The 25314-nt window shown below is 47.6% G+C and overlaps 1 protein-coding gene across 1 annotated transcript in view; it reads left to right on the top strand.

Moving 5' to 3' along the window:
* LOC133359384 (SPARC-like) overlaps positions 1 to 17301 on the top strand; it is a 44141-nt gene extending 26840 nt beyond the window's left edge. Inside the window, exon 10 of the mRNA XM_061577785.1 lies at positions 16093 to 17301. Coding sequence (XP_061433769.1) covers positions 16093 to 16121 — 29 coding nt within the window. The 3' untranslated portion in view covers positions 16122 to 17301. The remainder of the gene's footprint in view (positions 1 to 16092) is intronic.
* Positions 17302 to 25314: the final 8013 nt, after the last annotated feature.

Raw genomic sequence — 25314 nt, 5'->3', positions numbered from 1 at the left:
GTGGCGATGGTGTTGGTGATGATGATAGTCCATCTGCTACAGCAGGGGTGTAGGGAATTCCAACAGGAATTACATCTCTACTTTATTGACCTGGTCAAGGCCTATGAAACCATCAGTAGGCCTGGGCTCTGGGTTGTTCTTCGTGTATTCGGAGTCCCTGACCCTCTGCTTACGATCATTAAGGACCATCATGATGGTGAGCCTGCCCGGGTAAAACTACGTGGCTTGGAGTTGGAGCCATTCCCTGTTCACCTTGGAGTGCAACAGGGATGTCCTCTGGTTCCCACATAATTTAATATATTTTTCGACTACGTAGTTCGTGAAGCCTTCGATGGCTGTACCGGAGGAATCTCCATCTGATACAGATATAATGGGAGGCTGATCGATGCCCAGGTGTGGTCCAGGGATAGCTCCCTATTGGTCAACCATGTTACGTATGCCGATGATCTCGTAATTGCTGCTCACTCTGAGGAGGAGTTACAGGCGCTGCTGGTAGACCTGGAGCGTGCCACTAAGAGGTGGGGTCTTACCATTAGCCCCTCCAAAATTAAGCACCTGCCTGGGTATGTTGTGTCATTAAAGACTACACTCCCTCAACTCTCCTTTGGTGGGGTTGTTGTGGAGAGAGTGGAAAGTTTTCTATATGTGAGCAGTGTGCTCATGACCAGCTCCGGTTTGACAACAGAGGTCTCACTCCATATCAGTCGAGTGGCTGCGTAACGCTGTTTGGAAGCTGCCTGGTCTGTCGCTCCACACGAAGCACAGGTCTTCTCAGCCACAGTCATGCCCTCCCTTATCTACGCTTGTGAAACGTGGACCTCCTAATGGAACATCTTCGTAAGTTAGAAACATTCAAGCTGGCCTGCCTACGATCCATCCTGGATTTAACCAGGCTGGATTGTGTGAGGAGCTCATAAATCCTGGTAATATCTGGACAAAGTCCCATCGGTGAGTTCCTGCAGCAGGCAAGACTGCGTTGGCTGGGTCATGTAGCCCGCATTCCCAGCCACCACATGCCTAAACAACTTTTGTTTGGCCGGATAGAGGGGGGCTCATTGGGCGTGGCACAAACTAGAGAGGAGATGGAGTGATGGTGTACAGGAGGATGTGGAGCTGAGTGGACTTGCCAATGACTGGTACCAGCAGTGTCAAGATCGGCCTCTGTGGAAGAGGCTCGTAAAGGACGCTACCGGGCAGTTGGAGGCAGTCGCCCTTGTTGTATATGTTGGGTATGAAAATTTGTTATGTTGTATGCGTGCGTGGGTGAAATTATTATGTTGTATATGTGGGTTATGAATATTCAGTGGAAATAATAATAATTAAATGAAATTTGGCCAAATATGTAATTATCCGGAAATATGTTAATTTATGTAATTACGCACATTTTAATTATGCCAATTCGAGAGGTAATCGTATTAATTATGCGAGTGGGTGTAATTATGATAACGCAAGTCGTTATGATAACCAGACCCCGGTTCACCCCGTTATCGCTTTAACATTTACTGAGTATGTATTAGTGTGTTTATTAAGGTCACCAAGTTCAAATCTCAACGCAGAAGCAGATCTTATGCATAGATTTCAGGAAAGAATCACACAACCACTTCTGTATTGATCAATTTATTACTAATTCAACCTTAACTATGATATAGTATGCGAACTCTCAATCCCGGAACGTCAATACGGCATCAATACAGTATCATCAACGATTGTCGGATTTCACTTCGACAACTGCACATGGATCCCGCATAACGCGATGGTTGTTAGTGAGAGAGAGAGTCGTTAAAACGTGCAAATACTATGCTAAGAAAACCTTAACGTTAATAAATGATTATACTCAATATTGTTCACGCAGTACCGCACTCCTTATTGATCATACGCAACCCTTATCACGTTGTTAACACCTTGGGTCACGGAACAGTTGAATATTCTGTAGAGGATGCGAGTACGTGCGGCGATTATGACTGAAAGATACTTGAAAGATTATACGGCGATAAAAAAAAAAACACAATCAAAACAGTTACTATTCTTAAAGGCACCAATCTCAACAGATACATCGGCAGGTTATCTGACAGCAGAACGGCTCGGAGTAAGGGCCTGCGACGGTGCTCCTTTTCCGAAGATCGTTATCTTATACCAAGTTTACTAATTGGGGACCAGATCACCTGATAAGGATCCGGTGGCCACCACTCCCCACGTGAGCGTGGCTCGGCGGAAGGAGGTGCCAAGAATCAGTTCGTATTGATGGATCTGTTGGGAATTTATGCGATTAAGAGTACAGCCCACTAAATATTAAAGATAAAAATTAAGAATACTCTTATACGACGGAGGCCACCACTCGGTCTCGTTGTGATGCCTTCCCAGCCACGGATGACTTATGGGTTCGAGTGTGTTTGAGTGGTAAGAGTTGTCTTGAATAGTCAGTGTTCGGAGTCGATTCTTTATGTCAAACAGACGCCTGGTGGTCGTGTGGTGAGGGGGCGGTGCGCGTCATACGTATCAGGCGCTCTCCTGTCACCGTGGTGAATTGCTCGGATGGCTGTTGATACGCTGTCGCAGTTCGGAACCCGGTCGGTAGGTGGCGCCCACAACTCGCTCGTAGCGTGCAGCGCTGGATCGTCGCCAAGTCGCGACGCTCACCACCGGCGGCAGCGGAGATCTCCGGCGGCAGCAGAGATTGACGAGCTGAAGATGAGTCGAGCCGACCCGCTGGTCGCAGCTCGCTCCTGAGTCGACCCTCCCGGTCGAGCTCGCTCCTGGGTCGACCCGCTGGTCGCCCTCGCTCCTGAGTCGACTCTCTGGTCGCACTCCTGAGTGGACCCGCTCTGGTCGCACTCGTTCCTGAGTCGACCCTCCCGGTCGAGCTTCTGAGTGGACCCTCCCGTCGCACTGGTTTCCAATGTTCAGGATCCGTTCCTTTATGCTGAAAAATCCCCCTGGATCCCGCCCACAAGGCGGGGCTTCCGATTTTTGCTGTGTCAGGATCTGTCCGTAGGCAGGTGTGTCCATGTGTGTGTCCGTATGTCCTTGTGTGCATCACTGACGGTATATTCCGTTGTCAACTCCCTCTATAAAACCCACGAGCAAACAACCAGATGTTACAAATTGTCTCGAAGTCGTCTCTCTGTCTGGGTGCAATTTATCTCTTGTCTGGCCTTCTTCATGAACCCAAAACACAGACGTTACAAATCGTCTCATAGGCGTCTTTGTTCGTGTTGCACAACCTGGAGGGGGGCAACACTCTCTCCGACCCGGCGCACAAAGAAATGGTTAAAAGTTTTAAGTTAACATTTGTCCCTTACTATTTCACAGTTATGATTCTGTATGTAACCTAAGGTCTGTCGTTTCCCATCGTGGTTCCCGACCCACGTGTAGGTGTTTCCCCGAGCGTACACACACTCCTATCCCGCGCTGCGGGGATACAAAGACGGTCGGGATCTCCCTTTCTCTCCGACCCTGGGTTTAACATCGTTTTTTTTTTTTATTATGTATTTATATTCGACCTGGTGGTGATTCATCCCGTTATCCTGGCTTTTCCATAAGTTTTACTTTTGTCTTTCATGCATATACTTATTACTATTAATTTATTCCCGATATCTTAGGTAAGGGGTAAGTTTCTTGATCCTAGGAATTCGTATTCCTTGGTGCCTGGATGGTTATATAAGCGGAATATAGTTTACGGTGAATAGCGTTAACATTGATGTTATGTGCGATATTATGTATTGTGATGTCTTTAACTTAACTTGTTTGTCAGGGCTTTACTGACACGAAGTTGCATTCCATAGCCCGCAGTCTTTGCCCCACCCTATCTCTGCTCGCCGTTGTTGTTGCCTGCCGTTAATTCAAGGCCTCATTAATTTCCGTCACTCCTGAGTAGGTGAGGGCGGTTGAACCTTGGAGTCAGTTCTGGTTTTTGTCTGCCTGCTTCTTCTTGTATCCCCTGACCCCGGGAGTTATTATTCTACTTTATGGCCTGTCGAAGCCCCACTCGCTGTTGCTGGGCTGGTGTTGTTCCCGGCTTTTTGCTTACGTTTGCAGTTCGCCGTGCTCTTAATTTCCTTCCCTCGTCAACCTTATATCGACTATTCGCTCCTGTCTGGGTGCGATTCAATTTTGACTTAGGAAGGTTCTGATTGTCATATGCTTCGGGTCGAGTTGTATAGAAAGTATTGAAGTATGGAAATAGCATTTCATATTGACTTAATGATGGTGATGGTTCAGTAGGCGTAACTTGTGACCTGGTTTAATTGGAGTGGGTGTGAATATCAATAACTTTAGCCTACTCTGTTGTTAAATTCCGACTTTAACGTTACTTTAATAGCAATACAGAATAATTGAGCTTTTTGTCTTAACTAGGCGAATGCGAACTTCTGGTGACCCCCGCAGCCGTGTTGTTCAGCTGGGTCTTGTGCCTTGAGAGATATACAACCCTCTTTTAAATCACCTCTCCCCCTGTCCACCTTCTGCTCTGGGAGTGTTTATTCTTGATTCCAGGTCCAAGGCCCCCTCACGTCCAGACGCGCAGGGTTGTTTACATCAGCTCCCCCCCTGTGCACGTGTTCTAACTAGCTCGGAATTCCTGAACACACAATCAGTGATGATTCCTGGCTTTCTGTGGTTGTGATTTAGACAAAGGCGCCTCTGTTTCTTCCATTGCCTTTGAGTCGACACTGCCCTATTATTTGCCCATGTGCTGAGGTCATAGAATTCGTTTTGACTTCAGTAATATTAACATTCAGTATTGGATTAGCAAATGGGCAATGGTTCATTGATGTAGCTCGCAGCCTGGTCTCCAATTTGAGCGAGCGCGAGGATCGATAATTTAGCCTACTCTGTTGTTGAATTTCGAATTTTGACGTTACTTTAAAACCATGCAGGATGATTGGGCTTTTGCCTTAACTATGTCTGGCTGACACTCCCACTGTCTCTGCCGCCTGCACGGGTGACATGTGCCCGTTCATCAGGCCTTATCTTCCCTTGAAGCAACGTTGTAAATTCTGCCATCCTAACCCTCCTCCGGTTCATTACTTAACAACACCTGGTGTTTTGCAGTTTGCTGCGCTTGGTGTGTTTCACTCATTAAAAAAAACAAGTAAAAAGATAATATATAAAAATCATCAAATATTATTAATCTCAATTATGGAAGAAGGGTTAGTATACAACATTCCGCCCTTTTAAAAATGACCAGTGGTCAAATGGCCACGGGTTATTTTTAAAAAAAATGTATACCCTTCTTCCATCATGAACCATCGATTGTCCTCAAGTTTTGCTGCTATTCCTTACAACGCGCGCGTACGTGTCACAACTTAACATGGTTATTTTGAATTGAGCAAAGAAAATTAAACAAGCGTTAAACATCGATATTGCGTTACATCGGTTCTGATACATCATGACTCCGACGAATATTCATTTTTGTTTTTGTTAAATCCTGGGAAACGCTAGGTAGCGGTTTCGAACGCATTTATGCGTTACTTTCCTCATGTTGCCTCGTTCACCACTTATCACTTCGATAATTCGATCACGGTTTTCGGGGTTCGTTTTTGTAGTTTCCTCTCTCACTCTCTGTGTCGTGGGAGTGTGTGGTGAAAAATTGTGCTGCACATAACCAGAATTCGCGCACCCGACCCACTTTGACCCTTGGTTCGAGGCATTCGCTCTCTCTGCGATTACATGCACATTTGCCGAGTCCGTGTGTCGATTTAATTCTGTCCCTCGTAATGTTGCCCTCTTTGTTTTTACTAGTGTGTTGGATTTCAACACCATTCCCGATACGTCATGGACATTCGTCTCCATTTTAGCACTCCGATCCACATAATTTTTGGTTTCCCTTGGATATTTTCCATTCAAAGGCTCATGCCTGCGCTCCTCAGGGCGTGTCCCTGCTGTCTGTTTTTGTACTGTCCGATCACGCTTCAATGCAACCCTGTCCTTGTATTCGATCCGCGCGTCATTTACGGGAGCACTGTCCACGTTTTTGCCCGCCCTGTCACTTGCAGCCTGCCTGTATTTCACATTGAGCGCCGGGTTTAACACCTCGGCGGGTGTGGCGCGTATGGGCTGCCCGCTCTCAATCACTGTGGATGGTTCATCACGTATTTGGACCGTATTCTGTGTTATTCCTCTATTCCCTCCTGGTATAGCCGGTGGAGGAATTGGTCGGAATTGGATCGATTGTGTTTGACCTCCCATCCTGCGATTCTCGTGAATGTTCGCATCCATACCTCCGCGGTATGTGTAACACCTTCCCGCTAGGTGGTTATCTTCCCATCTCTGTGCGTAATTTGAACCTTGCGTGTGTCGTGGGATGGGGTGTTGATATGGTTCTGCTCTGAACCTCTCCCTCCTACGATTCTCCTGCACCCTTGGCCCAGTGTTTTTCCCATTTGGGTGCCAAATTTTTCCTGGATTGTTACTTCGCCATCCCTGTGGGTAATCTTGACCTTGCGCATGTCGGGGCATGGGGTGTTGGTATGGTTCTATTCTGAACCTCCCCCTCCTGCGATTCTCCTGAATGTTCGGCTTTGTGCCGCTCTCATTCTCGTGCCAACCTCTCTCTGGGTTATTTTGCCATGTGTGCGTGCGTTTCTGCTGCTCTCTGCATGGTGGGACTGCTCGGTGATTTTTATTCCTCTCTGAGAGGCTGGGTTCCTCATCCCTCTCCCTGTGTTCTGGATCCGAATTATGATTCTTAGCTCTGTATAACCATGCCATGTACGCCTTGCTCTCTATGCGGCGTAAGGATGCGGTTTCTGGATTCAAAACCATCCTCACCCTTTCTGTAATCTCTGGGCTCAAGGATTCAAAAAACATAATTTTGAACATATTATCCCCTTCGTGGTATTGATTCACATCGCCTGCGTAATACGCTCTTTTAAATTGGACGAGGTAGTCACGTGGATCTTGGTCCATGCCCTGGGTCATCGATTTTACAGCATAAAACCCCTCAGTGAGTGTCGAATATTCTCCAAACTTCCGAATCACTGCCAGGCTCAATTGTTTAAAATCATTTCTAACCTTGTGTGGTAGTGACTTTACCCATGGAATAGATTCTTTATGTAAGGTCCGTTTCAACAAACTCGCTTTTTCATCCCGTCTCCTCAGCCCTCTAATCATTGCCTCCTCTTCCACTGTCGCGATATGTGTGTGGATATCCATAGTCTTATTGTGGGGGTCAAAATCGGGAATTCTGACTAGAGCCTTGTCCATCAACTTAAGGGTTTTACTGGTGAACAGGTATTCCGAAAGTTGATTGCTGACAGCGTCATCATCAAACAAGTTATCATCAGGCAATCTGTCACTTTGGTCTGTGCTGTGTCTCTTGTGTTTAAGTGGTGTGCATTTTCTGTGTGCGCGCCCAGGGCCGTGTCGCTCGTGTTGCCATTTCCCTTCAGTTTTTGCCTCTGCCCTTAGTGTACCATGTCCTGGCGATTTTACTTTAACTTTTGTGCGATCAATCCCTGGACTCTGTCCACGTACCCAAGAGAGTGATTTGATGTTACTTCCATATTTATTTTGTGGCTCAACGTCTGTGAGTTTCGCTGGTGTCGCGAGCTTTGACTTCTCCTCCCTCTCGAGGGCGTCTGCTGCTTCAATTTGTTGTTCTATTTGTTCTTCTATTGTAAGGACTCTTCCCTCTTGGTTTGGATCTAGGGCCTTCGTGGTTTCGGGCGGCTCAATTGAAAGTTCCTTTTGCGTTACTATCGGTTGAGTTGCCTTGGCTTCATCCGAGGGTAATACGCTCTTGCCCTTGGGTTCTCCTTCATCAGTTTGCAGTTCGTCGGTTTGGCCTCCAGGGGGCGGTATATACTCCATGAGGGGACGGTCTTTCGGTGATACTGACTCTAAGTCGGCTTCCTTTCGGACTTCTCTCAGTCTGTTAGTCATTAGCTGAGTGATTCGAATTCCTGCGGGGAGCTTGTCTTCGTTCCTGATTGTCGTTGATAGGTCGTCGAGCTCTTGTGTTATCACTTGGATTCCCGTGGAGTCTCTCATAACGTCTTCATCTTCTGAGTCCCTTTGTTTCTCCGGCATTGACTGTGCCCAAATTTGTCGGGATTCAAGGTTCACAATGGGTTTCAGGCGATTCAGTAGTTCGATCCCAAAAATCAGTTCTTTACCTGGGTATTGTACGACATATAGTGGATGGTTCATGTTGATTTTGTTGAACGTCAACTTCGTCATAACTTTGCCCAATGGTCGCATGTGGGTCCCTTCACATCCTGAGTAGGTAAGTTTACTTGGCATCATTTGTAGTGTTTCATTCTTCCTCTGGAGGGCAGTCTGGAGTTCGTCAAATAATTCTCTGGATATCATGGATATTTCTGCTCCAGTATCACAAAGGCCCTGGCTGGTCAGGGTGTCTTGCAGTATTACTTCCACGTGGACTCGTCCGACTGGTCCTACGGGAATCAATTCCCCCAGATGGTACCCTTTTCCCTCTGGTACCACTTCGGTGATTGCTTCGAGGCTTCTTGTCTTCCCTACGTTCACTTGGGCTACCTTTGCTCTGGGTGTGTCCTCCTCTTGTGTGGGTATAGTTGGTATTCTTCCCTTCGCTACTTGCATGGGAGTCTTCATACTCCCTAGGAGCTCTTTTTCCATCCTAATGTGGTGAGCATATCGATTCCTGTTAGCTAACGGTGGTCTATGCTCCATTGCTAGTGGAGGCGGCAGTGGGGGACGATATGGTAACTGGTTTGGTGGGTGTCGGCCTCCGCGGTGTAGGTATGGCCCGTCACTCTCTCCTCCTCCTCCATAATTCCAGCCTCCGCCCTCTTCTGCATTCCATGGTGGTGGCGGCTGTGGGTGCCATGTTCCTCTGGCCTCGTTCCTCCTCTCACGTGGAACGTTATTCAGCGTGTTGTGGACGGGTGTTGATTCTATTGGGTTAGGCGCCCTCTCCTGGGGGAATTCATGTTCACCCCGTGTGGCGCTAATATTATTCCTTGGAGATTCGCTTCCCTCCAGATCGAGGCATTCTTTATCTCTGGTGACGATGTGGGTTTTGGCTATGCCAGTGGTTTTCCGTCCGTTCACCCAGGCCGTGTGGGCCTTGCTTTCAATCTGGCGTAGGGAGGCAGTCTCGGGGTCCAACATCATTCCTACTATTCTCACTATTTCAGGTCTCAATGATTGGAAGAACATCACTTTTAAGACTGTCTTATCTCCCTGGGCATTGTCCACGTCCCCTGCGTAATATGCTTTCTTAAGGCGTAGGAGATAATCTCGTGGGTCTTCGTCTACACGCTGGGTCATCAACTTTGCCGCGTTCAATCCTTCGGATAGTGTGGAGTATTCCCCAAATCTCTTAACTACTGCTCGGCTCAATTGTTTAAAGTCACTCTTCACCCTATTTGGCAGGGAGGCTACCCATGGTCTGGCGGGTTCATGTAGGCTCCTTGATAATAGACATGCCTTTTCTGTTGATTTACCCAAACCCCGGATCTTAGCCTCCTGTTCTACTGTAGCTATGTGAGTGTGGATATCCCTGTTCTTGTTATGTGGATCGAAATAGGGAATTCTCACGAGTGCTTTGTCCATTAGTTTTAGTGTCTTACTGTTAAAAGTGTGTTGTTCGTCATCAGTGGTGTCGGTTCCTGAGGAGTGCTCCCTTGAGCTACCCTTGTCTCCACTATCACTGTTGTCATGTGTCCCGTGTCTGTGTCGTGATCTCCCTCTGTCCGAGGATTCGTATCTGTCCCGTTGCTTGTGTCTCTTGTTTTCCTTATGTGGGTCTTGTGATTCGTGCTTGTGGGTTGGTGTGCGTGATCTCCTTGAGCGGTGTCTATGTGGTGAGTGTTTTTGTCCTCGACCTTCATGCTGCCTACTACGTGAGTGGTGCCTGCTAGGTGAGGTGTTGAATTTATGTTTGTCTCGTGCTTCATGGTTATCGGGATTCCTGTCTCTGTGATTTTTGGTGCGGGTGGTTTTGCGTGGGTGATTTTTACATGTCATGCGTCCCTCTGGTGAGCTCTCTCTGGTACCCATGTCGTGTTGGTCATTGTCAGAGGAGTCAGTGTCAGATGAGCCGTCACCATCACGGTGGCTCTGCTTAACATAACTTTTGTAGTGCCTTTTGCACCTGTTACGTGGGTCAACTTGGCTCGGTGATTTCTGCTTATCCCATGGCTCATGCTTGTGTGATGTGCGTCTCTCTGGTGAGCTCCTGTTATCCGTGTCGTGTTGGTCATTGTCAGAGAAGTCAGTGTCAGATGAGCCGTCACCATCACGATGGCTCTGCTTAACATCACTTTTGTAGTGCCTTTTGCACCTGTTACGTGGGTCAATTTGGCTCGGTGATTTCTGCTTATCCCATGGCTCATGCTTGTGTGATGTGCGTCTCTCTGGTGAGCTCCTGTTATCCGTGTCGTGTTGGTCATTGTCAGAGAAGTCAGTGTCAGATGAGCCGTCACCATCACGATGGCTCTGCTTAACATAACTTTTGTAGTGCCTTTTGCACCTGTTACGTGGGTCAACTTGGCTCGGTGATTTCTGCTTATCCCATGGCTCCTGCTTGTGTGATGTGCGTCTCTCTGGTGAGCTCTTGTTACGTGTGTCGTGTTGGTCGTGTTTGTGCGAGGTGCGTTTCTCTGGTGAGCTGTCTCTGTCATCTGCATCATGTCGGTCATACTTGCGTAGCGTGCGTCTGCCTGGTGTTCTGTTTATGTCATGTTTCCCGTCTTGCATCAGCTCCGCCCTTTCCCGCTCTATCATTACAGTGTATCCTGATGACTTAGGGTTAATTATTTGTCTCTCTCTAACGTTGGGGTGGTCGGCCTCATGTTTTCCCGTTTGTATTATTATTTCCTCTTCTCTCTCCTCGATTTGCGAGGGTGTTACTTTATCAAAATTGCTTTGCATAGTAGCCACACTCATTGTGGGATCTGGCCCTGGGCTACGTCCCCGTGGCTCGGAGTGTGGTAAATTGTTACTCCCGTATGTGTCCTGTGTATCAACGTCTGGGTGTTTCACTGGTGCATTTAGTGCGGATTCTTTCTCTCTCACGAGGGCGTGCAGACGCTCTACCTGCACCATTAAGGACAGTTTCTCTTGTCTCTCCCTTTCAAATTTTTCCTCATTCCATAATCTTTCTCTGTCTGTCTGTGCGAGGAGATACGAGTCTACCCTCGCTATTTCTGCAATTTTTACGTCACGTTTGGCTTTGCCACATTTCATCACATCCTTAAGTAGTTTCCTTCTATGGGCCTTAACATCTTCTGTATGGCTCCCCTCCCATATATCTCTCTGCTCCGTCTGCTGGCTAGCAGTCCGTCCAGTACGTTTTAATACAAATTCCCGATATTGTTTTTCCATAGATTCCATCTCCTCCTCAGAGGTCCACTCTGTATCAGTGTTATGCGTTGGTGTGTCAAACTCAGAATGTTGTGGATCCTGTGCCCTCTCTATTATGTAGTGTGGTTAATAGACTTAAGAGTGTATCTTAATTCTAACATCTCATGTGCGTCGTGAGTTACTCTAGAATTCCCCTTCAGAGCACATATAAACAATTGTATCACAGGATGCGTCAGTTCAACTCGAGCAAATAATCTCAGCCCAGCTGTCTTTGTTATACTCTGCTACTCTGGTATTTCCCTTCAGAGCGCGTTTTGTTTGTATACCCCCGTTTACAATCACAAGGCAACGTTAGTTCACAACACTTTGATTAACACATCAGTGATTCGTTCCTGAATTCATGCATAAACTGTCTGCGAGAGATCCCGGAAGACGAGCCCCCATTATGTTGTATATGTTGGGTATGAAAATTTGTTATGTTGTATGCGTGCGTGGGTGAAATTATTATGTTGTATATGTGGGTTATGAATATTCAGTGGAAATAATAATAATTAAATGAAATTTGGCCAAATATGTAATTATCCGGAAATATGTTAATTTATGTAATTACGCACATTTTAATTATGCCAATTCGAGAGGTAATCGTATTAATTATGCGAGTGGGTGTAATTATGATAACGCAAGTCGTTATGATAACCAGACCCCGGTTCACCCCGTTATCGCTTTAACATTTACTGAGTATGTATTAGTGTGTTTATTAAGGTCACCAAGTTCAAATCTCAACGCAGAAGCAGATCTTATGCATAGATTTCAGGAAAGAATCACACAACCACTTCTGTATTGATCAATTTATTACTAATTCAACCTTAACTATGATATAGTATGCGAACTCTCAATCCCGGAACGTCAATACGGCATCAATACAGTATCATCAACGATTGTCGGATTTCACTTCGACAACTGCACATGGATCCCGCATAACGCGATGGTTGTTAGTGAGAGAGAGAGTCGTTAAAACGTGCAAATACTATGCTAAGAAAACCTTAACGTTAATAAATGATTATACTCAATATTGTTCACGCAGTACCGCACTCCTTATTGATCATACGCAACCCTTATCACGTTGTTAACACCTTGGGTCACGGAACAGTTGAATATTCTGTAGAGGATGCGAGTACGTGCGGCGATTATGACTGAAAGATACTTGAAAGATTATACGGCGATAAAAAAAAAAACACAATCAAAACAGTTACTATTCTTAAAGGCACCAATCTCAACAGATACATCGGCAGGTTATCTGACAGCAGAACGGCTCGGAGTAAGGGCCTGCGACGGTGCTCCTTTTCCGAAGATCGTTATCTTATACCAAGTTTACTAATTGGGGACCAGATCACCTGATAAGGATCCGGTGGCCACCACTCCCCACGTGAGCGTGGCTCGGCGGAAGGAGGTGCCAAGAATCAGTTCGTATTGATGGATCTGTTGGGAATTTATGCGATTAAGAGTACAGCCCACTAAATATTAAAGATAAAAATTAAGAATACTCTTATACGACGGAGGCCACCACTCGGTCTCGTTGTGATGCCTTCCCAGCCACGGATGACTTATGGGTTCGAGTGTGTTTGAGTGGTAAGAGTTGTCTTGAATAGTCAGTGTTCGGAGTCGATTCTTTATGTCAAACAGACGCCTGGTGGTCGTGTGGTGAGGGGGCGGTGCGCGTCATACGTATCAGGCGCTCTCCTGTCACCGTGGTGAATTGCTCGGATGGCTGTTGATACGCTGTCGCAGTTCGGAACCCGGTCGGTAGGTGGCGCCCACAACTCGCTCGTAGCGTGCAGCGCTGGATCGTCGCCAAGTCGCGACGCTCACCACCGGCGGCAGCGGAGATCTCCGGCGGCAGCAGAGATTGACGAGCTGAAGATGAGTCGAGCCGACCCGCTGGTCGCAGCTCGCTCCTGAGTCGACCCTCCCGGTCGAGCTCGCTCCTGGGTCGACCCGCTGGTCGCCCTCGCTCCTGAGTCGACTCTCTGGTCGCACTCCTGAGTGGACCCGCTCTGGTCGCACTCGTTCCTGAGTCGACCCTCCCGGTCGAGCTTCTGAGTGGACCCTCCCGTCGCACTGGTTTCCAATGTTCAGGATCCGTTCCTTTATGCTGAAAAATCCCCCTGGATCCCGCCCACAAGGCGGGGCTTCCGATTTTTGCTGTGTCAGGATCTGTCCGTAGGCAGGTGTGTCCATGTGTGTGTCCGTATGTCCTTGTGTGCATCACTGACGGTATATTCCGTTGTCAACTCCCTCTATAAAACCCACGAGCAAACAACCAGATGTTACAAATTGTCTCGAAGTCGTCTCTCTGTCTGGGTGCAATTTATCTCTTGTCTGGCCTTCTTCATGAACCCAAAACACAGACGTTACAAATCGTCTCATAGGCGTCTTTGTTCGTGTTGCACAACCTGGAGGGGGGCAACACTCTCTCCGACCCGGCGCACAAAGAAATGGTTAAAAGTTTTAAGTTAACATTTGTCCCTTACTATTTCACAGTTATGATTCTGTATGTAACCTAAGATCTGTCGTTTCCCATCGTGGTTCCCGACCCACGTGTAGGTGTTTCCCCGAGCGTACACACACTCCTATCCCGCGCTGCGGGGATACAAAGACGGTCGGGATCTCCCTTTCTCTCCGACCCTGGGTTTAACATCGTTTTTTTTTTATTATGTATTTATATTCGACCTGGTGGTGATTCATCCCGTTATCCTGGCTTTTCCATAAGTTTTACTTTTGTCTTTCATGCATATACTTATTACTATTAATTTATTCCCGATATCTTAGGTTTAAGGGGTAAGTTTCTTGATCCTAGGAATTCGTATTCCTTGGTGCCTGGATGGTTATATAAGCGGAATATAGTTTACGGTGAATAGCGTTAACATTGATGTTATGTGCGATATTATGTATTGTGATGTCTTTAACTTAACTTGTTTGTCAGGGCTTTACTGACACGAAGTTGCATTCCATAGCCCGCAGTCTTTGCCCCACCCTATCTCTGCTCGCCGTTGTTGTTGCCTGCCGTTAATTCAAGGCCTCATTAATTTCCGTCACTCCTGAGTAGGTGAGGGCGGTTGAACCTTGGAGTCAGTTCTGGTTTTTGTCTGCCTGCTTCTTCTTGTATCCCCTGACCCCGGGAGTTATTATTCTACTTTATGGCCTGTCGAAGCCCCACTCGCTGTTGCTGGGCTGGTGTTGTTCCCGGCTTTTTGCTTACGTTTGCAGTTCGCCGTGCTCTTAATTTCCTTCCCTCGTCAACCTTATATCGACTATTCGCTCCTGTCTGGGTGCGATTCAATTTTGACTTAGGAAGGTTCTGATTGTCATATGCTTCGGGTCGAGTTGTATAGAAAGTATTGAAGTATGGAAATAGCATTTCATATTGACTTAATGATGGTGATGGTTCAGTAGGCGTAACTTGTGACCTGGTTTAATTGGAGTGGGTGTGAATATCAATAACTTTAGCCTACTCTGTTGTTAAATTCCGACTTTAACGTTACTTTAATAGCAATACAGAATAATTGAGCTTTTTGTCTTAACTAGGCGAATGCGAACTTCTGGTGACCCCCGCAGCCGTGTTGTTCAGCTGGGTCTTGTGCCTTGAGAGATATACAACCCTCTTTTAAATCACCTCTCCCCCTGTCCACCTTCTGCTCTGGGAGTGTTTATTCTTGATTCCAGGTCCAAGGCCCCCTCACGTCCAGACGCGCAGGGTTGTTTACATCAGCTCCCCCCCTGTGCACGTGTTCTAACTAGCTCGGAATTCCTGAACACACAATCAGTGATGATTCCTGGCTTTCTGTGGTTGTGATTTAGACAAAGGCGCCTCTGTTTCTTCCATTGCCTTTGAGTCGACACTGCCCTATTATTTGCCCATGTGCTGAGGTCATAGAATTCGTTTTGACTTCAGTAATATTAACATTCAGTATTGGATTAGCAAATGGGCAATGGTTCATTGATGTAGCTCGCAGCCTGGTCTCCAATTTGAGCGAGCGCGAGGATCGATAATTTAGCCTACTCTGTTGTTGAATTTCGAATTTTGACGTTACTTTAAAACCATGCAGGATGATTGGGCTTTTGCCTTAACTATGTCTGGCTGACACTCCCACTGTCTCTGCCGCCTGCACGGGTGACATGTGCCCGTTCATCAGGCCTTATCTTCCCTTGAAGCAACGTTGTAAATTCTGCCATCCTAACCCTCCTCCGGTTCATTACTTAACAACACCTGGTGTTTTGCAGTTTGCTGCGCTTGGTGTGTTTCACTCATTAAAAAAAACAAGTAAAAAGATAATATATAAAAATCATCAAATATTATTAATCTCAATTATGGAAGAAGGGTTAGTATACAACACCCTCCAATAACAATGGAGGACAGAGGAGCGATGCTCACAACAACGAGCGGAGTGCTGGTTGGCTAAAGTATAGCAAGTTGGCACAGTAGGAGGCACAGGTGGTGCATCAGCCAGTCTTCTCAGTCAGTGAGCCCATGGCACCTGGGTCTGTCCCATAACCTCCTACCAGCGGGCGTTCGACACTTCATGTGGCCTTAAAGTGTACATAGCCTGGTATAAGCGGCGTGGTAACGTCACTGCCACTTGTTGTTGTTGTTGATGGCCGTGATGGAGGAAGAAGGACGTTACTGGGAGATTGGAGGCAGCCACCCATCCGAGCTACAACAGTGCCCTGAATAACACTGATTGCCACATCCGCGATGACTAATGCCTCCGTTTGTCTGTCTCCCCGTACCCGCCGTCTGTACAGAGGACGTGAGCGAAGACCTGCTGATGTAGAAGGAGACAAGAGAAGAGAGATATATAACATCCATTGCAAGACGCACTCACACGCACGCATGCACACATGCATACACTTGTATACAACATTGTACAACATGCACTTGTATACAACATTGTAACTATTTTAACACAAAGACACACACGCACCCTAACTATTGACATGTACTACATACGTAAGTATACATGGGCGCGCACTCACTCATGCACTCATTCACACACTTACACGCTCACTCACACACTCACTCAATTACTCACACACTCACTCACACACTCACTAACATTCTCACTTACTCACGCACTCATTCACACACTTACTCATACGCTCACTCACACACTCGCTCACTCACACACACGCGCGCGTGCACTTTCCTGCCAAGGAAAATCCTCTGTAGGTGGCTTAAGGACCAATAAATACTTTCCTCCAAAAGTCCACGGTGCAAATGAGCGGACAGGGAGGAAGTCTCCCTCGGCGTTTATCAGGGCAAGTGGCTTCCTGTGAGGAGCTCCAGACCCCATGGTGCTATTTCTGAGGGATGTGTCCATTCACAACCCATCGCTTCGGCGTGCTGCAGTGGAGTGAATCTGTGGGATTCCACGGTGGGGTGAATCTGCAGACTCCTGGGCGGAATGAATCCGCAGTGGAGTGAATCTGGAGTGGGGTGAATCTGCAGAATTCACAGTGGACTGAATCTGGAGTGGGGTGAATCTGCAGAATTCACAATGGATTGAATCTGGAGTGAGGTGAATCTGCAGAATTCACAATGGACTGAATCTGGAGTGGGGTGAATCTGCAGAATTCACAATGGACTGAATATGGAGTGGGGTGAATCTGCAGAATTCACAGTGGACTGAATCTGGAGTGGGGTGAATCTGCAGAATTCACAGTGGACTGAATCTGCAGGACTCGCAGTGGAGTGAATCTTCAGAATCCACACACTCGCACGGCAGTCGTTCCTCGTGTCGAGACGTCTCCCTCTCTCTGGGTGTTTCTGGCTCCTCATCAGCTGGGCAGAGTCGAGCTCAAACCCCGGGGTGCGTTCTCCCTTCACCCCCCTCAATCTCTTGCCCTCTTCCCCTCGGCCTCTCCTCCGGTCTCTCCCTCCTGGCTTCGTCTCTTCGCCATGCGCCGTTCTGTTGCCGACTTTTTATCTTAAATACACACAAACGGGAGATCGTGGTGGTAGTGGTGATTTTGTGTCTCGTCTTTTTGTTTTGTGTGTCTCATGTGTGTCTTTAGTGTTTGTGTCTTTAGTGTGTGTGTGTCTTCAGTGTGTGTGTGTTTAATGTGTGTCTTTAGTGAGTGTGTGTCTTTAGTGAGTGTGTCTTTAGCGTTTGTGAATTTAGTGTTTGTGTTTCTTAAGTGAGTGTGTGTCTTTAGTGAGTGTGTGTCTTTAGTGAGTGTGTGTCTTTAGTGAGTGTGTGTCTTTAGTGAGTGTGTGTCTTTAGTGAATGTGTGTCTTTAGTGTCTGTGTTGAGTGTGTGTGTTGAGTGTGTGTGTCTTTAGTGAGTGTGTCTTTAGTGTGTGTGTCTTTAGTGAATGTGTCTTTAGTGTGTGTGTCTTTAGTGAGTGTGTGTCTCTTCTGTGTGTGTGTGTTTAATGTGTGTCTTTAGTGTGTGTGTCGTTAGTGAGTGTGTGTCTTTAGTGTGTGTGTCTTTAGTGAGTGTGTCTTTAGCGTTTGTGAATTTAGTGTTTGTGTTTCTTGAGTGAGTGTGTGTCTTTATTGAGTGTGTGTGTCTTTAGTGTGTGTCTTTAGTGAGTGTGTGTCTTTAGTGAATGTGTGTCTTTGGTGAATGTGTGTCTTTAGTGTTTGTGTTGAGTGTGTGTGTTGAGTGTGTGTGTTGAGTGTGTGTGTCTTTAGTGAGTGTGTGTGTCTTTAGTGTGTGTCTTTAGTGTTTGTGTCTTTAGTGAATGTGTCTTTATTGTGTGTGTCTTTAGTGAGTGTGTGTGTCTTTAGTGTGAGTGTTGTGGTAGGCCACGAGCCTAGACAAAGCCCTCTCTGATCGTCGTCCATCAGATGCCCACAGCGTCCGTGCGACACCGTGAGTGCGTCTGTGAGGTGAGTAATAGAGTGGGGGTACACCTAAGGGATTGGGTAGTGATAGGTGATTTTTTTTTAAACGCTCCGTTAATGAACTTAAGTACAGAGTATCGGTGCAGTGTGATTTGTGTGTGTGTGGGTAGAAACTCGGCGTGGTGTTGGTAATTTGAGTGTGTGTGTGGCGCGCATGTATTAAAAATAAGTAATATCTAAAAATACTTTTTTTTTAACACGCTTTAATGAAATGTACCGTACGAGTAATGGCAGAACTCCACGACTCCAGGAAGTGGCTCCGAAGCTTGCCACAACATAAGGGGCCGTGGTGATTTACAGCCAACGTGAGTTGAGCGTGGACAATTAGACCCAAGCCGAAACATAAGATACAAAAAAGATTGCTTACAAATATATATTTTTTATTTTTAATGATAGAATATAGTATTGTCATCAGTATGACATACGTATACCAAGTTTTGCAGTCGATACCACATTGGGAAGTGGGTTAAAATATAGTTACAAGATTTGAGAATACGACAACAGACAGAGTTGAGGATACGACAGAGTCGAGTGAGTTAAATAAAAAAGCGTGTAATAACATAAACGTGCGTGCTTACGCGCGCGTGCGTTGGAAACAAGCGCCTGCAGCGGCGCGTGCGTTCACGCCACCGCGTTCGTTTTAGAGGTGGTGTACGTGGGCGTGTGCGGGATAACCCCGGGTGGTGGTGAGCCAGCCGGTTAGCGATGTCCCTCAGAGAGGGCGCTGGCGCGGGGTGGGGGGCGATCACCCGATCGGCAGGGGCCCGGCGAGAGGCGGCTGATGAGGAGGAAGGGGGAGTGGAGGGGGCGAGCGTCGGCCCCCACAGTGTCTTTAATGACTGTGTCTTTAGTGAGTGTGTGTTTAGTGAGTGTGTGGGTTTAGTGAGTGTGTGTCTTTAGTGTGTGTGTCTTTAGTATGTGTTTCTGTAGTGTGTGTCTCAAGTCACGCACTAAAGACACGAACTAAAGAAACACACAAGAGACACACGCAATCACTAAAGACACACGGAACGAAAAATACGAGACACACAAAACCACCACCACCACGATCTCCCTCCCGAATTCGTGAGTTTTTAAGATTCACAGTCGGCAACAGAACGGCGCACGGAGCGGCAAGAGACGAAGCGGGGAGGGAGAGGCCGTTGAGAAGATGGGGGAGAGGGTTCAAGGGGAGCATCTCCCCGGAGGCAAATTGCCTTGTGCCTTGTTGACTTTTCACGAGCGCGAGCTCGCTAACAGAAACTCGCCACCACCCCCAAATATTCTATTAAAGCTATGTGAGGGTGGGGGGGGTGAGAAGTGACCGTTGTTGTTGTGAGTGCTTGCGACAACATTTTGACCCCTCTTAGTGGAATATCTGCGACCCGTTCGAAGCATTCGGGCTGGCCGTGCCACCCACAAACACCCAGACCCATAGAGACCCAGAGAGACCCATAGAGACCCATAGATAGACCCAAAGAGACCCATAGATAAACCCATAGAGACCCATAGATAGACCCATAGAGACCCATAGATAAACCCAAAGAGACCCGTAGATAGACCCATAGAGACCCATAGATAAACCTATAGAGACCCGTAGATAGACCCATAGAGACCCATAGATAGAGACTCATACATATACCCATAGAGACCCATGGATATACCCATAGAGACCCATATATAGACCCATCGATAGACCAACAGCTTAGTACGGTTGGCTTTGTACGGTGCGAAATAAGTTCAACATCCACATATACATAACCAGGCTGAATTATGTGAGGAGCTCACACATCATTGACAGATCTGGGCACACTCCCCTTCATCGGAGAGCTCCTCCAGCAGGCAAGTCTGCGTTGGCTGGGTCATGTCGCCCGCATGCCCAGCCACCGCATGCCTAAACAGCTTTTGTTCAGCTCGATAGAGGGGGGGAGGGGCTAAACGGGCGTAGCAGGGGCTGGAGAAGAGATGGAGCGATGTGGTCCAGGAGGATGTGGACCTGAGTGAACTTGCCGAGACCGGCACCAGCGGTGTCAAGATCAGCCTCTGTGGAGGAGGCTCGTGAAGGACGCTGCTACTGGGCAGTTGGAGGCAGTCGCCCTCCAGCAACAACGGAGGACGGAGGAGCCACGTTCACAACAACGAGCGGAGTGCCGGGCGGCTAAAACACAGCAAGTTGGCACAATAGGGGGCACAGGCGGTGCATCAGCCACTCATCTCAGTCAGTCAACCTCTATGGCACCTGCTGGGTCTGTCCCTTGACCTCTGGCCAGCAGTGAGCCTTCGACACTTCACGTGGCCTCAAAGTGCACCTAGCCTGGCACAAGCGCCGTGGTGACGTCACCGCCACTTAGTGGCGAATGGTGGGTGTTGGAATTAGTGTAGGGAAGTGGTTGAGTGTGTGTATTTGTATTTGTGTGAGTCTATGGGTGAGCATATTGGTGAGTATGTGTAAGTGGGTGAGTCCTGGGCCTCCGCTAGGTTAACTCAGCCTGAAAAATGTGTATCTGGTGCAGTGTGTAGTAAGCATCGCCACTGGGGAGACAAAGACGGCCGGGCGTGGGGTTGGCCACCCATCCACCTCGTGTGCCACAGTGCCGGCCGTTATACGTTCTGCTATTCGCTACTGAGAGCGCTTGCTCCAGCAAGTCTGTCAAAGGCTACCCGGGGAATCTTTGTCTTTGTCTCTCTGTGTGTATCTGCGTGTAAGCAACATGTCTCTGTGTGCGTGCCCATGCGCTGTATAAACAACGCAGCCTCTCGATTGCCGAGTCGGGGAAGGGACTGGCACCGCTGTCTGGGGAGTGGTCTGCGTGGATACCAGGGAGTGAGTGGAGATCTGGACCGGAATGTGAATGCGTGTGAGAGAGAGAGAGAGCGTGAGTGAATGTGTGTGTGGATGGGTGTGTGGGTGTGTGTGAGTGTGTGTGTGAGTGTGTGTATGAGTGATTGAGTGTGTGGATAAGTGAGTGGGTGTGCGGGTGAGTGTGTGGGTGAGTGGATAAGTAAGTGTGTGAGTGACTGAGTGTGTGGGTGTGTGAGTGTGTGTGTGAGTGTATGAGTGACTGAGTGTGTGAGTGAGTATGTGGGTGAGTGTTTGGGTGAGTGGGGAGTGAGTATGTGAGTGTGTGTGGGTGAGTGTGTGAGTGGGTGAGTGTGTGGGTGAGTTGGTGTGTGGGTGAGTGTGTGGGTGAGTGGATGTGTGGGTGAGTGTGTGGGTGAGTGGGTAAGTGAGTGTGTGAGTGAGTGACTGAGTGTGTGAGTGAGCATGTGGGTAAGTGTTTGGGGGAGTGGGTGATGGGTGAGTGAGTGTGTGGGAAGCGGTAGTGCAGCAGTTAGATCGCTGCGCTATGAACCCGGCGATCCGGGTTACATTCCCGCTCACGGCCAACACCAGTGACGATTATTTGAAACGGTCCCGGGCCTCCCCTAGGTCGACTCAGCCTCAAATGAGTACCTGGTGCGGTGTAAACACCGTCACTAGAGAGACAAAGGCGGTCGGGCGTGGTGCTGGCCACCCACCCCATCGTGTACTGTTCCGGCCTTCATAGGTGCTCGCTAACAGCACTTGCCCCTACAGTCTGTTAAGGCTATACGGGGGAACTTTGTCTTTTTTCTTCTTGGTTCTTTCGGTAAAGTCACGTAGAAGGGAAGTAATAAAATAATAAAAATAAAACATTATTTTATTACTTCCCTTCTACGTGACTTTACCGAAAGAACCAAGAAGATGAATCCCTGCAGTCACGAAAGCTTTAAATCGAAATTTGTCTTTTTTGTGTGTGTGTGTGTGCGAGCGTATGTGGGTGAGTGTGTGGGTGAGTGTGTGTGGGTGAGTGTGTGTGGGTGAGTGACTGTGTGAGTGGGTGAGTGTGTTCGTGACTGTGTGGGTGAGTCAGTGTATATATGTGTGTGCGAGAGTGTGTTACTGTGTGTGGGGAGCGGTAGTGTAGCGGTTCTCGCGCTGCGCTCCGAACCTGGCGACCCGATTTCGATTCCCGCTCACGTCCAACACCAGTGACGATTATCTGAACTGGTCCTGGGCCTCCTCTAGGTCGACTCAGCCTCAAATGAATAACTGGAGCGGTGGTGTACAGTAAACATCGCAAATAGGGAGACAAAAGCGGTCGGGCGTGGTGCTGGCCACTCATTGCCTCGTGTGCCTTGCCGGCCTTCAGAGGTGCTCGCTAACAACACTTGGGGGCCGTCCATAAATGACGTCACGCACCTGTTGGGGGGGGGGTCAGACATTTGTGACGATGTGTGACGAGGGAGGGGGGTTTTGAGAGATGTGTCGTCAGATCAAAATGCGCAACTTTAAATGAATATAGACAACACGTTCTACTTAATTAAATAGACTTTTGAATAAATGTTTTCTCCTACAACATCAGAGTGCAGCGCCACATTAAATACGCACTACAATGACAATAGTTTAAAGCGATTTGAAGCATGTTTTATTTTCAAAATGGAAATATGGTTTTTGGGGGGGAGCTTTGAGTCGTCATATTTGAGGGGGGGGGGGTCTGACTTTTTGTGACGCCATGTGACGAGGGGAGGGGGGGGGTCAAAATCGTCCAAAATCGCGTGACGTCATTTATGGATGGCCCCTTGCCCGTACAAGTTGTTAAGGCGACAAGGGGGTTTCATTGCCGATGTGCTTGCTAACAGCACTTGCAGCAACATCCTGTTTAAATGCAACACGGGTGGATTCTCCGTCTTTGTCTTGGGTGTTTGAAAGAGGCACCACACACGCAACTCACGATGTACTGCACGGTATTTATTCATCACGGGAATGAGTCCTAATACTCCCATGTAACTATTAATAATTTATGTAGCACTTTTTTCCCCAGAAGCGACCTGGCCACAAATGATAGCTGAACGAAGTGGCTTATCGTGAAAAAAAAAAACAATACGTTTGCTTTACCCATTCTGGAAATAAAACAGGAGAGGCGTTAAGATGTTCAAACACCAAATAAAAACCTTTTGCAAGGAATCAAGTCTCTGCATTAACCACACACAAGGTACTTGTGGTAAACTTGCAAACAAATTCTGATAATACATGGCAGTGTCTTTGAAATTGATCGGCCTACACAAGAGACAGCAGCCTTCTCTATGGCCAAGTCTCACCGCCATTGTCAGACCAGATATCGTGTCCGATGATTCAGAGAAGAGTTTCTAGGAGACACTTTCTTTATTAACAACTTCCACGGTCTCGTCCACACACTCACCACAGTAGCTCAGCCTAACCTGTACACAACACTAGCCGTCTAACACTGACGGCGCTGACTGAGATAGCCAACTACTATCCTTCATAGCGCAATATTTAGCGGAGACGTTTAGCGACGACAGTGACAGCAACGACAAGACGAGTCCCTTCCCAGAACCAGCAGCCTCGAGCCCCCGCTATCGGCTCCTTTAATGCTCCCAGCGCGGCCTGGCTCCGCCCTGACCACGCCTCCCTTCTCGAACCCGCTAGCAGGTTCCAGGGGCCTCCAAATGGGGTCCTCCATGACCCTTGCGCTAGTTCCTCCTCTCTGCCAACACCCCGTGCTCACGCTCACCGGCGTGCGTAGTCTGTCCACCACAGTTGCCGCCGCTGTCCACCAGGCGGCGCTATTGCACTACACAGAGAAGAACGCCGAAAGGTGACCAGTAAATGAAGACAATGCCACACGCACCAGAGCATTTATAACTCGGGGTGAACAGCAGCTATATCATGGGATACCTTTCTGTTGTCTCTCTCCACGGGGAAAGATCCACCCACCCACCAACCCCCCCCCGCCCCCCACGCTTTGAGGAAATCCTAAAACCGATTGGGGGACGGGCATAAAAGCAAAAAGAACGGGCTATAACCTCAATTGTTTAGTATTGCAACCTTTACATCGATTTTTTGTTATTATACCCGACAACTGTGGAGACTGTAAAAAAATGGGACCTTTTTGCCAGTATTGAAGTATGAAAAAGAAGACTAGGTTTTACCATTCCTGGCAATAAAACAGGTGTGTGAAGATGTTCAAACACCAATTAGATGAAACCCTTTGCAAGGAATCAAGTACTGCATTAACCACACACGATACTTGTGGTGAACATGCAAACACATGTTTGCGGTGAACATGTGTTGCATGTTTGAGGTGAACATGCAAACACACATGCAAACACACGTTTGCATGTTTACCACAAGGTCCCACAATAACTTTTTACAGTATTTTTGAGCTTATTTGGACATTTGTTTATGCCAATTACACAGAGTAAACAAATAAAAAAAACTTGGATACACAAAACCTAAAAAACACCACACACAACGTCATGCAAAAATGTTCCAAAAATTCGCTACTTGAAATCGTGTTAATGTAGCGATTATCCGTAATTTTTTGAAAATCAGAGAAGGGAAGCGGTAGGATTGTGTTTAAGGGGGGGGGGGATAAAGCGGTGGGATTGTGGTTAGAAGGGGGAGTGGAGGGATTGTGGTCATTAGAGGAACGGAGGGATTGTGGTTAGGGGAGAGAGTGGAGGGATTGTGGTTAGTATAAGACGAGTGGAGGGATTGTGCCTGAGCTGCTGCTCCCTGGATCTGCCTGAGCTGCACCTTACCTCAAAGGCAGATTCATCTCATCTTTTGATTGGTGCTTCTGTATTAACGACTATCTGATTGTCCTACCACTACACCTGCCTGTGATCAGTTTGCTGTGCTCTACAACTCAACTTGGCCTTGTCAAAGCTAAGTTCGTCTGGGCTACTCAGTTCATGACTTTAAGTGTCTCGAATTTCGGATAGACTGGTGGACGGAGGATGCCTGCAGAGAGCTTGCAATTAGGCAGCCAGTGAGGATTGACGGTTCCAATTCATTCTTTACTCACAAGATCTCGGTAGCCTCACATTTGCATCACATCCTCAGATCCAGATTCCAAAATGCCCTTCGCCATCGGCCTAGTGTTATAATAAACATTCCTAACGAATTTTCCACCTCGCTGCAAAATAGAGGTATCAGTGGTAAGGAGCCCGTACTGAAATGTTTTTGCTTATTAACACCAAGTTGGTCGTGCAATGCGCCATTTCGTACGTGACATAATTGCTATGGGCTGTCCCCACCCAGCTTTTAGTACTGAAACCTGGCTTTGACCTGGAGTCGACCAACCTTTTGCTGA

This window comes from Lethenteron reissneri, chromosome 65 (assembly GCF_015708825.2).
Source record: "Lethenteron reissneri isolate LAM-NWPU_2019-01 chromosome 65, ASM1570882v1, whole genome shotgun sequence".
Taxonomy (NCBI): domain Eukaryota; kingdom Metazoa; phylum Chordata; class Hyperoartia; order Petromyzontiformes; family Petromyzontidae; genus Lethenteron; species Lethenteron reissneri.
Note: the sequence above shows the minus strand (reverse complement) of the source record. Positions and strands in the feature narration are given on the sequence as shown.